At 50.1% G+C, this 17,005-nt stretch overlaps 1 protein-coding gene across 1 annotated transcript; it reads left to right on the forward strand.

Moving 5' to 3' along the window:
• Window positions 1–10,768: 10,768 nt before the first annotated feature.
• SOX4 (SRY-box transcription factor 4) lies at window positions 10,769–15,490 on the forward strand. Its single transcript, XM_063403653.1, has one exon. It carries the CDS (start codon window positions 11,536–11,538, stop codon window positions 12,835–12,837), a length of 1,302 nt encoding a protein of 433 aa, XP_063259723.1. The 5' UTR covers window positions 10,769–11,535; the 3' UTR covers window positions 12,838–15,490.
• Window positions 15,491–17,005: the final 1,515 nt, after the last annotated feature.

Consider the following 17,005-nt stretch of genomic DNA (forward strand, 5'->3'; position numbering starts at 1 on the left):
CATGCTTCCTACTAGTCACTGTGATAAATGCAGAGTAACTGTTGTTGGTGGGGTGGTTTTGTTTTTTTTCCTTTGGTAAATAATAGATGAAATAATAAGGGAAAATTTGGCATGTAGTGGATTTGTTTTTCTATAGTTTGTGCAAAGTTTGCCCTGGTGTTTTCCTGCTTTTAAAGAGAGAAGGAACAAATCAAATAAATGAGACTGTATCTCACCAGTGTGGACAGAATAGGTCATCTGAATGTGTTTGTTTCTGATGGAGAGAGGAAATAGTGCTCTGTAGTGAAATTGTCTTCAGGACTGCAAAGGCCTTGCAAGATATCCTATGGTTTTGAATGAAACTACAGGTTAACCTACCAACAGCTTGAGAGAGTCACGAACAGCTCCTGAGTAACAGATGATGGTGTTGATGATGATGATGGTCATCCCGTATTTTCTGCCTAGAAAAACCACAAAAGAAGAGGAAGGTCACGACACTTGCGGTGTTCGGATGCTGCCTTGCCTACTCATGAACGGGTGTCAAAATGCTGAGCAGAAGGGAGTGGCTGTGAAGAGCAGCATTGGTTATTGCAGAGAGCAGGGCATGCAAAGCTCCTGTCATTCCCCCAGAAGGCAGCAGTCATCCCCTCCAGAGCTGCTGTCCCCCTCTACACAACAGTGCTGGGGTTGACATCTCCTCAGGGAGGGCAGTGATGCCTTGGGAAGGCTGACCTGAAACAGAGACTGGACAGAGCTAGAGAATAAAGTAGATATTTATTGAAAGGCCCTTAGGGTACACCTTGGGCAGGACAAGAGCCTGACCAGGGCTACACGCAAGGTGAACTTAAAATGGTCACAGAATGGACAACCAGTCAAGAGGTCTTACATGTTTATAAGTTTTGATCCATTTGCATATTGGGGTTTAATTGTCCAATTACAGCTTCAGGTTGTGAGGTCTCATCCTTCTTGTTCCTCCCTTCAGTCCACCGTTGTTTATGCTGTTGGGCTGAAAGTTGTCCTTGGTCTCCAGCAGGAAAAGGATTTGTTTTGTCTACCTACTCTGTGAAGAGAGCTTACTGGGACTTAATATGAGGCTCAGAACTACACCCCTAGGCAGCACAGAATCTGAAAACATGAAAGCAAAAACTTCAGGCATCAGCAGCAGACCTGAGTGGGCCCAGGGAGCACACCCAGGGCTGGGAAACATCCAGCCAGCACCTGCTTCTCTCCAGCCAGGCAGTGCCATGAGCTCAGGGGGGTCTTGCCACCCTTCCCAGGGGCAGGACAGTGGGTTACCACAGCCCAAACCAGCAGGATGTTTTCCTGCTATGTCATGGGAAGATGCTGCCGGCTGTCTTGAAGGATTACCAGCTCTGAGTAGACTTGCCAAATGTGCAACCAGACCTAGCAGTCACAAGTCAATTTGAAGAATCAAAAGCCAGAATGATAAATAAAGAATGATTGATGATTAATGAGTGTCCTGAATACAGAACCTTTTTCACTCCAGCTGAATATTTTTTTACTCCAACTAGGTACTATCCTCTACTCTATTAACTAAACCTTAAAAAATTGTTCAACCATACTGCTGAAAATGTACCTGTGCTATAATTTGTCTTTGTTTCAAATGACAGTATCAGCTATACAAGTCTCTCATTTAAGTAATGGCATATCACAGCAGCCAGCACGAATATAACAGCCCTCATTAAACAACAAATTCCACTGCTCCTGTCACTGTCTGCTTAATATGGCACTGTTGCCCTGTGTTCCAAAAGAAGAACAATTGCAGGGGGAAAAAAACCCTAAGTACAATCAAATGTCTGAGTTGAAGTCTTACCATGGCTGTGAGATAGTTGAGTGGCAGATATCTTTCACAGCTGGATTTGCTTAGAATTCAGTGAACAATCCAAAGAGCAGTCAGACACCACTTCTGCTCCCCTAGTTTGCAGTAATTTTGGCATTACATGCTGAACTTTTCTGAGAAGCAGCTTCAAGCCTGTTTAACACGAGGATGTACAGCAGCATGCATTTTCAAACCTCAGTTACTGAATATAGATATGAAGCATATAAGATTACAAAATACATCAGCATATATCTATGTAAGAACAGCAGAACTTCTTCCATTTATAGCAGTGAAGATGGTAATATATTTCTAGGATAAGAAAAAGGAAAAACAAAAATAGATTACTTGGAAAGTTTAAGTGATGTATGATTTTTATCTTCATCAGTAGGTGGCCAATTTTTCTGCTTGCTTGCTGTATGTGATTCTGAAGACGAAATCAATAAACTGCTCATAGGTAAATTTTTGCAAAGCTAGATGGAGTGAGAGCTGTGCTCTGGGTGAATGCTGTTTAAATTTCCTTTATGTGATTAGCAACAAATTAGTGCAGAAGTTGCACTAGAGGCTGAGAACAGGGAAACAAAGTTCAAGACACAAGAAGCTATGGGCTGGTGAAGTTATGCAAAGGAGCCAAAATCCTGCTGGTGCTTGCTTGGTGAAGCCTCCCCCCTAGGATGGAGTGGGGAGATTTGTGCACAGGGGATCAGCAGGACAAGAGCCAGGCAGCACCACAGCCCATTCCCAGCTGCTGTGTAAATACCTAGGAGAGCTGGAGCCACCCTGGAATCACTGCTGATGGGATGCATTAAATGAGGATGAGAACCTAAAAAGCTATTATTGTTTCTCGTGCCTGAGATGGCTCATTTACAGTTAGCTCAGGTATTTTTACACCACACCACAGACTGCAGGGTATATCTATCCTAAAAAACAAGTGTCTCCAGTGTGTATTTTTAAAGGAACTTGATACCTTCTGTCTTTTTTAGCTCTGTAGTCTAAATATTGGGATCTTTTTTCCCCCGTGGTCTCACTATTTTTTTCTGCCAGCGATTTTTTTCTCCCCCTTGACAAGGTCATACACAGAAGTCTTGAGCACAGTGGCTGTGCATATGCAAGTGTTTGTTCCAGCAACACGCTGTGGTGCCTCAGAGCTGTTCCTTGACAGTCACCTACCTCCAGAATGAGCCTTTCTTAACACAGCAAGTGCAAGCCACAGGAGATGTAGCCTTGTATCCTGGTTACCTCCACACCCTGTGAAACAGCTACACTGTTTCCACATAACACCCGTGCCACCCCAGCAGAGGCTTTCTCTGGTGCTTTATGTCACAGGGATGAGAGCCTGAGGAAAACCATAAGATCTGCACCAAGATAAATAAGTGCCTCGACCCCCTCCCCAGCCCTGGGGCAGCCGTGGGGAGGTTCTGGTTATTGCAGCCCTGGAAGGGTCTGTGTGCGGGGATGCTGCGGCATCACCCATCAGCACAGTCCCTTCCACCTCAGAGCCTCCGCAGGCACCACGAGGAGTGTGTGAAGGAGCAGACCTCAGACTCCTGGGGAAAGCATGTTCATGAAATCTGAGCAATGTTGGTGTAAATGCTGACTTTCTGTATTATCTGAGAGATACTTGGGTAGTAAGGCTGTTATAAAACCTCTTACTTGGCATATAATTCTGTAATTTACCACCAATTCTGAGCAGACTACTAATTTGTGGAAGTCACCTCTATCCTGAACTGCCCTTCAGCCAGACACTAAAATAAGGATTTAAAAAAAGATTTACAAAAATGAAATGGGAGTAAGAACAGACTATTTGGATATGCACAGCTCTCCTGAATATAATGACATTTTCTAACTTACCAACAAGACTTACACTTCCAATTTCAAAGACAGTCCCCCAAAACCAAAGAATTTAGCAGGAAATCTTTCTGTGGAAGAGCTTGAATTAGCAGAAATGTAATATTTGTCACATTTTTCAACTGCAACATTTATGATCCACAAATTTACTATATACTAGCATACTCTTTAATTAATGTAGTAACATTATAAAGCAAAACTCAACAGTTCAGGGGTTTTTTTATTAATTTCTGATACTTAGGTAAGACACCAGATTTTGTGTTATTGGTGGAAACACAGGAGCTTATGAATAAAATTTAGAAATAATACATCAAAAATGCCTGATTCTTGTAGTGTATAATATTCCAGTTTCCCAAGGTTCCATACAAACAATTTATTTCTCATAGTGACTAATTCAAACTTAAATACAAACTGTGTAGAGTAATGCAAATTCAGACATTGTGCCTCACTTGAGCACACCTGCACATTGAGATAATTCCTGTATACATTTCTTGAGTGTGACAGCTAGACCAGGATTACATAGGGTAGTGTAGAATTCCACCACCTTCTTCTGACATTCTGTTCAAGAAGGTACAATTCTTAGGGAAAACAACGTTTTGAAAAAAGAATTATTTTTGTTTTGGTATTATTTGAGCAATCTATTCAGAAAAGATTAAAAAACAAAATCTACTTACCAGTCGTCACACCAGCACCATCATTAAGAACAATTATATGGAAGGAACCAGGACAAAAGCCAGACTTCTATTTGTCCAGAGTACAAAAAGGGGGGGAAATTACCTTTTTCTCTCATTCATTTTAGATTTAAATGTACTTTTTCTCTTCCCACCAGAACCTGATTTTGCTTTTTTGATCTGTGCATCAGAAACATGAAATCAGAAAAAAATAAATAAAAACTGTTTGACGCAAATTAATCCAATAATTAAGTCTGAAGACTATGGGGCTGAATGGAGGACGATGGATTTTTTGAGTGCAAAAGCAATTTTATGATAAAAAGTACTAAACACTTTTAAGGCTGAAAATGATAGACCACTCTTTGTCCACCTCTGCCAGAATATCTTGTACATGGATAACTCCAACTGCCTCCAGGTCGCCAGAGGAATTTTCTTTACTTAGAGTTGGATCCTGTGGATAAGCACTTGTTAATAACCCAGAGCTTAAAAGAAAGAACTGTTTTCACAACTAAATAGTATGCAAGATATTTTTCTCTTTTTCCCCCTTTAATTATCTTAAATATATCACTCAAGAAATCACCTCTCAAAAACAAGTCAGAAATGCTAAGATCCACATTTTACGAAAACGCTTTTTTCCTGTGTGTACAGGGAATACCTTAAGCTTCCTTTCCAGGAGGACTAAGAACAAACAACATTTTTCTTAATACAAGAAGACATTCATACACCGATTTTATTAGCATGTAACATCCCACTTGAAGATCTTTGAAAACAACCCATATTTAATTCAACGCACAGTGGTTTTGTAGCCCCTTCTTATCAGTGATGCTAAAATCCGGGTGACATCATGATGTTGTGGAAGTGGGCACAAATATTACTTCGTTCTTGGTGCTATGTGGGCTTGTGCTGAACTGCCTGCCTGCAGCTGTTTGCTCTTTCGTAGAGATGGCAGGAAAAGATGAGCTGAACGTTACACGGGTGGCGGCGATAAGGCTGCAGAAGGCAGGGGAAAGTGAGGGCAAGCAGGAAGGAGAACACAGATGGCTGGGAGGGAACTTCAGGGGCAAAGGAGAAGAATACGTCCAAAAAGCGGTCCAAAGAAGCGGAGCGCTCCCTCCCTGACCCTCCTGCAGGGAGGAGGATGGGCGCTCTCAGAGCTGGCTGCAGGCCCCGCAGGCGCTGCTCCCTCCGCTGGCTCTCCTCCTGGGCTCCCCTTCCCGGGGTGGCCTTCGTGCAGCTGCAGCTCATGCATATGCAATCTGCTGCTACATATGCAGCAGACCGGTAATTCCTCTTCAACCCTGTGGCTTTTCACTTTGCAGAAAAGGCTTGCCAAAACGTCTTTAAAAATGAACTAAAAGCTCTTCTTATATGAAGCTGTTAAAAACCAAAAAAAGTTTACTAAATCTTACAGGATTGAATAAGGGTTGCAATTCTCCTTTTAAGTAAATGAAAACAATGTGTTTTCCAAGTTTCTTTTTTATTATTATTTTTAACAGAGCTTTTTGAAATTGTGTTACTCTCATGAAACAAGTTTAAACTCAAAAACTCACCAAAGTGGATAAAGGATAGAAAGCATTATCATCTTTTCTTACTAAAATCACTGGAGAGCTGTTCCTGCCCTCCGAAACATTTACATATAAGTGATAAATATCTGAGTTAATATAAATATGTATATGCAAATGGATTTCTACCTACTTATTTTATTAAATGAGCTAGAAATGTGTTGGCATTTCACAACCGGAACTCTGGGTGTCTATGTGCAGGCTTATATTCAAGCAAAATGCAAGTTTTGAAAGAAACAATACCATACAACTTTAGGCAACAGATTTTCACCCCTAAGTAAATAATATCCTCCATAAAACACTTCCCAGTAATAAAAGTTCTTCTCCACAAAGCTATCAGAGAGAGTTCAAAGCGTTTATGAATCACGTTAAATGAAGGTACACTTTGGAGTGATGCAATTGTACAATGCAGTTTTCTTGCAAACAGGACAAAGAAGGAGGCCCCACTTTCATGTCTCAGTTTACACCTCTGATCCTTAAGCACGCTCTTCTTTGATCTTTTGTGAATATCTGTTATCATCATGTTATTTTAAGCCATGGCTTTTTTTTTTTTTTTTTTTTTTCCTTAATAGAAAGTATTTAGTCTATTTTCTTTGAATCAAAATAGGCCATAGAAAGGTGGTTCGGAATGTGCTCTTCAGCAGCATACCTCTGCTCTGGCCTTGTAATTTGCAGTTCAAGAAGACTAAAATGACCCCAAAACACCTATTCCAAATGCGGCACAGAATGCCAGGGAAAATATGTGTTACAGAGGTGAATTTTGGTGGCAGAGAGGAAAACACTCAGAACTAATAGAGGGGTTTCTCAAGGTAAGTAAGATGCCACCTTTCCCCACCCTGTGAATGCCTGTCACGGGGCACGGGAAGCAAGATGTCCGTGCATCGCCTTTCATTCCTTCATTCATTCATTTCCCGCAGCGTGTCCCCTGCGGACGACCCTCGGGTGTCACTGCTCAGGACGCGCCCGGGCCAGAGCCCTGCTCCTCGCGGGCAGGTGAGCACGGCCCACGCGGGTTCAGTCCCTCGGGGACCTCGGGCGCGGAGCTGCGCGCCCTGCGGCACGGCCGCCCTGCGGAGCGCCCCCGAGCGCATCCCGCCGGCCGGGGCCGCCCGCGGGGTCACGGCGCGGAACGGACGTGCGCGGTGAGGAAGCCGGGCCGGCCAGGCCGGGGCGGCTGCAGGGGCCAAGAGGCGGCCGCAGCGGCTGCGGGGGCTGCGCAGCGCCGGGGCAGGGAGCGCTCCGCGCCGGCAGGGGCACGCAGGAACACGCTCACGGGAGGGAAGGCCCGCTCCCGAGAGCTCAGACGGAGCAGGCTGCACTGCATTTCCCACAGCCTACGGAGCTGGGGGTGTGGAAAAGATCAGCGGCGAGGGCTGCACTTAAAGGAGCCTGTGCGCTGGTAATCCTCAGTTTAAAACAGTGCGGGGAAGAACGCACTAAAGAACGGTGCTAAATCTGCGTGTCCTTAAGATGTTTAAACCGGTGGGGACTGCGTGCTGATTCGCACATAGAACCTGCAATCAATCATAGAATCACGGATTCATAGAACGGTTTGGGTCGAAGGGAACCTTAAATATCACCCAGTTCCATTCCCCCCTGCCATGGGCAGGGGTACCACCCACTAGATCATGTTGCTCAGGGCCCCATCCAACCCCTTCTTGAACACTTCCAGGGATAGGAATGTTGGAATAAATGCTTGCGGTGCCAGTCCTGCAGTAGATTTGTCCAGAGTACTGTTCCTGAACAATCTCTCTTGCCCCATGCGGAATGCGAGCTGCAGGTCCCGGTGTGTGTGAAGGGTGTTCTCAGTGCCCTTAAACCCCGCTTGGCATCACTCGCACGCTGTTCGGGCGGCATTCAGCTGACTGCGTGGGCACTGCCGCTCTTCAATGCAAACCCACCGAACTGCAGTCAGAAACCTGCAGCGTTATGCTGCTCCGTAAAACCACAGGGGGGAAAATAATTAAAAAAACAACAATCGCGGGTTCGCTAGCTCCGCGTTTTCCCACGTCTGGCAGAAGAGGCTCAGCGCTGCCACCTCGCGTCCCGCGCCGCATCCCCCCTCGTCGAGCCTGCAGGAAACAGAACGGAGTTTCAAGGTTTTTTAAGTTGTAAAAAGCGGAGAAACCTTGCCAATACTCTTAAAACTTCATCTTTAGACGGAAGCAGAATGCTCGCGCTTTATGCCTAGGCCTAAAAACTTGGGGAGCTGGAACGTACTTTCAGTCTGTCACTGGAGGATTAGGGGTGGAAGCAATTAACTTTGAGGAAATAGCAAAGAAATTATTGTAAAATGCTTTTTATAGAGTTTCACATCGTGTTCTTATACTTGCTTTATTAAGCAGCCCTAAATTTCACTTTTGTGGAGTTTTTGTTCAGGAAATAATACTCTTCTGTCCATCCCATATACACACTTTTTGTACCAAGATTGAATTGATGTGGCTGCTTTGATGAGGAAGACTCTTCTCACCTGGAGATGAATTTTTTTCGTGGTGGTCAAGACCTTGCAGAACTTAACACAACCAAGTGAAAAGCTTCTTAAGCTTTTTCTTTCTATGTTTGCATATCAGTTTGGGGTTTGTTTGTTTTGCTTTGTGTCTGGAAACATGAGAATATTTTACTTGCTTTGTAGTTTAAACAAATTGATATTTATATGTAAAATACGACAGTTGGGGGTTGAAATCCTGCTGGATACCGTGCTGACAGGTGGAGCAGCCAGAAGCTAGTGACTGCTCCCAGTCCCAGTTTTTCATGCCGCTGCACTTGAATACCAAGAGTGTAAGGAAAAGCCAGTGCTTATTCCTGACACCAAACTCACTGTGAGCCTCCATTTCTGTAGATGGTGGTGGTATAGGGTAGAACAGATTTGATCTTAGCTTTGGGGCTGCAGGGGAAAAACACAGCGTGATTTACTACTTACAAAGTGGAAAGGTGAGAAACTCCACTGATGTCACTGGATGTTGTCAACCTAGAGGAAAGCAGTATTTTACACAGTCTTGACCAGAGACTGTATGAGGAACCAATGTATTATTTTTGCAAGCAAAGCTATAATTTAATATGTATCCTTGTAAACAGTCTCAGTAATGTAGGTGGCCTACTCAGGGAGGTACTGAGAATTCAGGATTTTTCTCAGCACTTCACAGCAGTGTTCTTTGAGGCCAGTGTGAGAGCTTAATATTCAAAGCCTGTTGTCAATACAGCTAGAAACTCTGCTAAAGGATCCTACCATAAATTTTCTTGCAAACATGTGCAATTTATTTTTAGACCTCTATCTTAGATATTTTAGCTGCATCCAACCATTATTTTGCTTCTGATTTAAAAGGTGTTTTTAACTGGCGTTGTGTAGAACAAAAATTTTCACAGCTGTTTTGCCTAACAGCTTTTCTGGTTCCTGGCCTGATGAAGGATGTAAAGAATCTTTGGGAAGTAACACAGCCATTGTTTTTATGGTCTTAGTGCCCTCTTTACCTGAATATTGGAGGGGGAGTCGATGCCATGAGGCCTTCAGGGGTGCTGCACAGCGCCTGACCTCGCTGCTCTGCTTTTCTTCATTACTGATCATGGCAGGGCAGAGGGAGGGGCACATGAGATCAAACAGCAATCCCCGAAAAGCACCTTACACCCTAAGAAGAGCCCCGGAGAGGGGGGCCCTGCTCGGCGGGGCGGACCGGCAGAGCACGGCAGCACCTCCGCCCCAGGGCCGGTACCCGCCTGCCGGCTGCGCACCGCTTCTTCCTCCCGCGGCCCCTCCCGCTCTCTGGGGACCCGGCGGGGCCGGGCCGAGACCCCAAGCCGCAGCCTCTCCCCGGGCTCGGTGAGACCGCGGCATGCGGGAGCGGCAGGCAGCGAAACGCAGCAGAGGGGTCGGAGGGTAAAAACGCGATAAGGGCAACACCTCCTCCTCGCTGCGCGCCGGGGAATTCGGGATGGGTGGCAGGGGCCAGTCAGCGCCGTGACCGGTGTGGGGCCCGGCGCTCGGCGGGAGGTGCCCGCCGCCGGTCCCGTCCCACCCCCTGCGCCGCTCCGCTCCAGCTCCGTGGCGGAGGGGGCGTGACGGCCGCGCCTCGCGGGCGCTGCTCCAAGGCTGGCGACCCCTCCGTGACACTCCGCGTGTGGGCGTGGGGACGGGCGTGGGGTGCCCTCCGGCATCCCCCGGGCAGCGCTCCGGAGCGGCAGGAGCACCCTCCCGGCCCTTTGTGCGGGCAGGTGTCCCCGCTCGCCGCCCCGCACCCGCGGCGCGCGGGGGCGGGACGCCTCGATCCCCCTCTCTGCCTTTCTTTCTTTCTTTCTTTCTAATTATTTGTATTATGATGATTTTTGCTGATTTCCTGATTTTTTTTCTTTCCCCCCGGCAGGGCGGAGGGAAGGGAGGAGCGCGGCCGGGGGGCGGGGGGCAGGGGGGTCGCGGGCACGTGCGCGGCGAGGCGCGGGGCGGCGCGCGGAGCTGCCCTCCTGCCCCTTTTAAAAAGTTCGCCCCGCCGCCGGGAATGAGGTCAGCGCGGGCGCTTCCCATTGCACGCGGCCATTATTACCGCTCCGCTCCGGCCGCCAATCCCGGGGAGGCGGGCGGGGTTTGGCACGCGGAGGGCGTTGGATACAGCGCGCGATTGGCCGCGGGGCGGGCTGCGAAAGGATAAAGCGGCGCGGGGCGGGCGCGGGGTCCGCTCTCAGCTGCGGCCGGCGGAGCGCGGCGTGCGGGGGGCGCGGGGCAGCGCCCGGCGGGCGGGCGAGCGCAGGGGGCGGCGGCGGCGGCGGCTCCGCGGGGCTCCGCGCGCGCGGAGCAGCAGCAGCAGCACCGCCGTCGGCAGAGGAGGAGGAGGAGGAGGACGGACGGGGCTGGGCGCCCGGCTCGCCGCTCTTCCTGCCGGGGACGTACACACTCGTTCATGCACGAGGGCTTTTTTTCTTTTTCTTTTTTTACGGCATTTTTTTCAATTATTATTTTTGCCTTCTTCTTATTTCTTTTTTTTTTTTTTTTTTCCCCTCATCCCGAGGGGTTTCCTTGTCGCTCGGTACTTCGCAACTGCCAAATCCAACCTGCACAAACTCCTGGCCGCCGACCCCGCCGCCACCACGGGTCCTGGAGCCGGGATTTTCGGGGCTTCGGGGGCGCGCCACCTCCCCCCTCCCCTGCGGCCGTGCACGCTGGCCGTGCCCAGCGCTGAGAGACTTTCGGCGGCTGGAGTGCCGCTCTCCTGAAACGCCGCGGGCAGGCGGAACCCACTTGTGAACTGGACCAGCTGCTTCGGGGAGTGGGGAAACCCGATGTGGTGAGGAAAAAAAACCAGACCGACACCCCCCTCCAAAAAACAACCAAACCAAAAAAGCCCACAACACCCCAAGAAAAAACAAAAAGCAAACTTGGACGGGCGGCTCGCAGCGCTGCTTTTGCAGAAACTCTTGTCTGACCGCGGGCGGCCCCAGCGCTCCTGCTCCTGCTGCCGCCGCAGCTGCCTCGAGGGGGAGAGGACCGCTGCGCCGGGGACGAGGCGCCGGTGTGGAAGTACAAGTGGTGCGGGGAGCGGGGGCGCGGCCGCGGGGCGCTGCGCCGTCCCGGTGCCGCTGTGAGAAGTTGCGCGCCCTGCCCCGCGCCGGAGCGGCGCTGAGCCCCGGCGAGCCCCCCGCCGCCGCCGCCGCGATGGTGCAGCAGACCAACACGGCGGAGAACACGGAGGCGCTGCTGGCCGCCGAGACCTCCGACTCCGGGGCCGGCATCGAGCTGGGCATCGCCTCCTCCCCCACGCCGGGTTCTACCGCCTCCACGGGGGGCAAGGCGGATGACCCGAGCTGGTGCAAGACGCCCAGCGGGCACATAAAGCGGCCCATGAATGCCTTCATGGTATGGTCACAGATCGAGCGGCGAAAAATCATGGAGCAGTCCCCCGACATGCACAACGCCGAGATCTCCAAGCGCCTGGGCAAGCGGTGGAAACTGCTCAAGGACAGCGACAAGATCCCCTTCATCCGGGAGGCGGAGCGGCTGCGCCTCAAGCACATGGCGGACTACCCTGACTACAAGTACCGGCCCAGGAAGAAGGTGAAGTCGGGCAACAGCTCCGCCAAGCCCGGCGACAAGGCGGACAAGGGCGGCGGGGGCGGCGCCGGCGGGGGCAGCGCGGGCGGCGGCTCCGGCGGCCCCGCGGGCCCCGCCAAGCCCGCCCCGAAGAAGGGCGGCGGCGGCGGCTCCAAGCCCTCCCCCGCGGGCGGCGGCGGCGCGGGCGCGGGCGGCAAGCCCCACGGCAAGACGGCGGGGGGCAAGGCCGCCCCGTTCCCCGGGGAGCCGTCGGCCGCGCTGCTGCCGCCCGAGCACCAGGCGCTCTACAAGCCCCGGGGGGCGGCGGGAGCGCCCTCGGGACCCGGCAAGCCGCTGGCCGAGAAGAAGCTGAAGCGGGTCTACATCTTCGGGAGCGGGCAGGCAGCAGCCGCCTCCGCCTCCCCCGGCGGCGCCGTGCCCGGCAGCCCCACGCTGAGCAGCTCGGCGGAGGCCGGCGACCCCTTGAGCCTGTACGAGGAGGGGGGCGGCGGCGCGGGCCGGCCCGACGGGGACTGCGGTGGCGTCGCCTGCCCCTCGCCCTCCGGCTCCGGCTCGCCCTCGGATCACCGCAGCTACACCAGCTTGCGCGCCTCCTCCCCGGCCCCCTCGACGGCGCATTCCTCCTCCGCGTCCTCCCACTCCTCCTCCTCTTCCTCCTCCGGCTCCTCTTCGTCGGACGACGAGTTTGAGGACGACCTCTTGGACCTGAACCCCAGCCCCGGCTTTGAGAGCATGTCCCTGGGCAGCTTCAGCTCCTCGGTGCTCGACCGGGACCTGGATTTTAACTTCGAGCCCGGCTCGGGCTCGCACTTTGAGTTCCCGGACTATTGCACGCCGGAGGTAAGTGAGATGATCTCGGGGGACTGGCTGGAGTCCAGCATTTCCAACCTGGTCTTCACTTACTGAGGCGAGAGCCCGGCCCTGCTGGAGGAGGCACCGGCGCGCGTGGCTGTCGGCAGGACTCGCCCACCCCGCCGGGCGCTTTTGTCTTTTTCTGTTTTGTTTGGTGTTTGTGTTTTGGTTTTATATTTTTTTATGGGGGGAGGAAGTGTTTTGTTTGTTTCTGGGAAGGGGCTGTTGAAAGACTGCTTCTTGAGCTCGGGGAAGGAGCGGGATCGCCCTCTCCCTGCGGACAGGCCAGCAGTCCCCTTCCTCCGGCTGCAGACGGACCCGCACACACCCCCTCCGAGAGAGGTGCTTTTTGAGACTGGCGGGAGCGAGACGCTGTCCTTCTCCCTTTTTTTATTTCCTGAAGAGAGAGACAGAGAAAGGGGGAGGGAGGGGGAAACCACACACACCTCTGGGTTCTTTGTTATTGCCCATTTTATACGAATAAAGAGGAGGGGGAGCGATGCGTTGTGCTGAGCGCACACTGGATGTCTTGAGCATTCGCCCTTTCCTATGAAAGAGCGATCAGAACTGCTTGGGAAAAAAAGAAAAAGAGAAAACCCACCCAAATCCTTTGCAAGATTCACATTTGTGGGGAGAAATCCTGTCCCGGTTTCTTCTGCGGTGAGAGGAGGCAACAAAGGGAGAAGGAGGAGGTGGATGGAGCTGGACTGAGATCCTAGTTAAGCGCAGAAGAGCCAGACTTACACTTGAGAGGTGTCTTGGAAGTACAATGGGGGGAAGTAATAATAAACTGAAATGGATTTGCACGTACAGATAAGGTGGCGACAGCGCTTTTCTCAGTCACCTCATGTAATATGTAGAGAGAAAAATAAGGCTGAAACTTCAAGAACACTGAAAACTTCTTTTGAAACAGAGACCGAATGGGAACAGTTTCTGTCATGATGTGGTACAGGGGAAACGGAGGGTGATGGCTTTTGCAAAAAAAAAAAAAAAAAAAAAAAAAAAAAAAAAAGGAAAAAAAGAGACAAACCTGAAAATACAAAAAAAAAAAGTAGTTTTTTTTTCTTCTTACTCAGAATCGTGATGGTGTTGGATTATTTCACTGGTGGGGTTTAATATAGCATGTTATACTGTCTATCTTTTCAAGATTTCTGTTAGACTGTTGAACAGTTTAAAAAAACAAAACTAGTGTTAGGATAATATAAAAGCAGATAGATGGCGCTATGTTTGATTCCTACAAAAATATCACCAGCTTTTTTTCATTCTTAACTCTTTAAAGGATTCAAACGCAACTCAAATCTGTGCTGGACTTTTAAAAAATGAAAATTCAGGACCAAATTTTTTCTCAGAGTATGTATGTGTTTGTTCCTTATAGCTGTAAATGAAAAGACTTTTTTCTCACCGATGCTCCATCCTCGTATTTTTTTTTTTTCCTTGTAAATGTAATCGGATGCCATTTTATAAGTGGACGTATTTATACTGGCCAAACATTTTTGACTTTGTATTTCTTTGTCCTTTTTTGGTAGTTGTCGTTGTTACCCGCACCATTTTTATGTCTCCTTCACTGAAGGGCTAGAGTTTTAACTTTTAATTTTTTATATTTAAATGTAGACTTTTGACACTTTTAAAAGCAAAAAGAGAAGAGAGATGAAAACGTTTGATTATTTTCTCAGTGTATTTTTGTAAAAAATATATAAAGGGGGTGTAAATCGGTGTAAATCGCTGTTTGGATTTCCTGATTTTAACAACAGGGCCGCTGGTTAGTATCTCACACGCGTGTGCGCGCTCACGCTCACTCACACTCTCACACACCCACGAATCAGCCCCTATTTTGTCCATGTTTACACTCCAATCTGCAGGCATCTTAAAGTGACAGCATCCCTCAGCGCCCCGCCGCTGCCCGCTCCGCAGCCCCCGCCTCTCCGCGGAGGGGCGGGCGGGGGCCCGGGGAGGGGATTTACACTGCGCTGCCGTTTTGGGGAGCCACCTGTCCCCGGGTGAAGTGAAGCAACTGGTGCATTTACACACAAGGGATCCTGTACCTTTAACTTGTAAACCACATCTTTTGCACTTTTTTTCTAAGCAAAAACGTGCCGTTTAAACCACTGGATCTATCGAAATGCCGGTTTGAGTTCGCGACACTATGTACTGCATTTTTCATTCTTGTATTTGACTATTTAATCCTTTCTATTTGTCGCTAAATATAATTGTTTTAGTCTCTTATGGCATGATGATAGCATATGTATTCAGGTTTATAGCTGTTGTGTTTAAGATGAAGAAAGTGAAAACATCTTTGTACATTTAAGTCTGTATTATAATAAGCAAAAAAGAAGATTGTGTGTTTATGTATGTTAATATAACATGACAGGCACTAGGACGTCTGCCTAATGAGGTGGTTCCGTTAAGGGTTTAACTTTTTTGTTCTTATTTTTTTTGTTCTTTTTTTGATCATCCATCCTGTGCAATATGCTGTGTAGATTTTTTTTTTTTTTTTTTGTCTACGATCACCCACAACACAAGGTGGGGAAAGGGAAAAAAAAAAAAGGAAAAAAATCATGCCAGCTAACCATGTCAAGTTCACTGCCTGTCAGATTGTTGATATACCTTCTGTAAATAACCTCTCTTTTGTTTTGTTTTGTTTGTTTTATTTTTTCTTTTATTTTTTTTCTTCGGGAAGGAAATAAAATCAGCTGGAACTGAACCCTAACACTGAGCTGCTCTTGTCGTCATTGCTACGCCCCAGCCCCCTCGGGGCAGGTGTGTCTTGTCTCTCCGGACGGCGGCGGCCGGCCCCGCCGGGAGGGGCGGGGGGAGGCAGGGACCGCCCACCCGGGACCGGGAAAGGGGCCGGGGCACGGCCGGGGCCGGTGGTGGGGATGGGGGTGCGGGGCTGGGGCTCGGCGGCTCCAGGGCAGGGGGGGGTCCCGATCTCCCTTCGCCTCGCCTCCCGGAGCAGCTCGCCCTGGCGGACCGCGGGTTGAGATTATTTTCCTTTAAAGAGATTCCCCCTCCTCTCCTGTTTTTCTTTCTGCCCTGGCGCTTCGGGTGAGAACGGCCGGCGGGAACGAGCCAGCGGCAGTGGGGCCCCGCCGCCCAGCCCCCACCCAAAATATTTTCTCCCAGGCACTTTAATGAAGACTTCCTGGGGCAAAGCGTTACCAAAAGCCTGGCTGTGGGGATGCTCGGGGCGGGGACTCTGGGGAGGCCCTTGTCCCCTCGTCCCCGCTGGCCGCCAGGCGGGCCGAGGCCAGTGACCCCGCTAGGTTTCCAGGCCTGCATTCCCTTCCTGCCTGCGAATATGCATCGTACCTCGAGCAGTGTTTTGTAAACCGATTAAAGCATCCCACTGACATAATGGTTTCACTTAGCTGTTAATTTACAGCTGGCCTTGAGCCACGAACTCTTTTTCCATGAAAAAGGAGCAGCAGAAAAGAGCCCTGGTAGCGGCTGTTTCGCAAAGCCACCGGCGCAGGAGGTTAATATTTGCTCTGCCTTATCCTCCTGAATTCCTGGGCTGTATTTGCCTTGCAAAACACCCCATCAGCAGCTCCACGGCACTCATCGCCCGGGAGCTTTCCGGGTTACCCCCCTTTGCATACACCGCCTTTCCTGTGCAGGGTCACTCGCAAACCCGGTGCCTGTGCCGCGGCCTCGCGTGTCCCCCGCAGCATCCCCGCCAGGCGGGGCGGGGGGGCGGACAGGCAGCCCAGCCCGTGCCGTGTCCAGGCGGAGTGGTTAGCGATTAACCTCCTCTTGGCACCGGTTAAAATCGGCAGAGAGCGCGGCCCAGGGGTGGTGATGGGGCAGGGGACAACATCCAGCTACAGCCACTGCAAGCAAGAGGCCTGGGACTGCATCCCTCCCTGTGCCTGGCTCCCGTGCCCGCTGGCACTCCAGGCTCCTTAGCTGTTGGCTACAGTTAATTTGAGGGGTTTTATGGTTTCCTGCCTATGTGGTTTGTGTTCTCCATTATAATGAAGTCCAGTGTTGGCAAACGGATTGTTTCTCTGGGGACTCTTTGGTGACACTGGTTGTTGCTTCCTGCTAACTGCGGGAAGTCAGGCTACACAACAGTTACATATGTGCATATATACACAAAAGGCAAATGTTCCTTGCTGCTTGCAATAAGACAAGTCTCTCGCTACAAGAAATACCCAGAACAAAGCCTCACAAGGCTATATCACCAAAGATACTACCCCTCCTTTTTTTTTTTTTTTTTTTT

The sequence above is a fragment of the Prinia subflava genome, chromosome 1 (assembly GCF_021018805.1).
Source record: "Prinia subflava isolate CZ2003 ecotype Zambia chromosome 1, Cam_Psub_1.2, whole genome shotgun sequence".
NCBI lineage: Eukaryota > Metazoa > Chordata > Aves > Passeriformes > Cisticolidae > Prinia > Prinia subflava.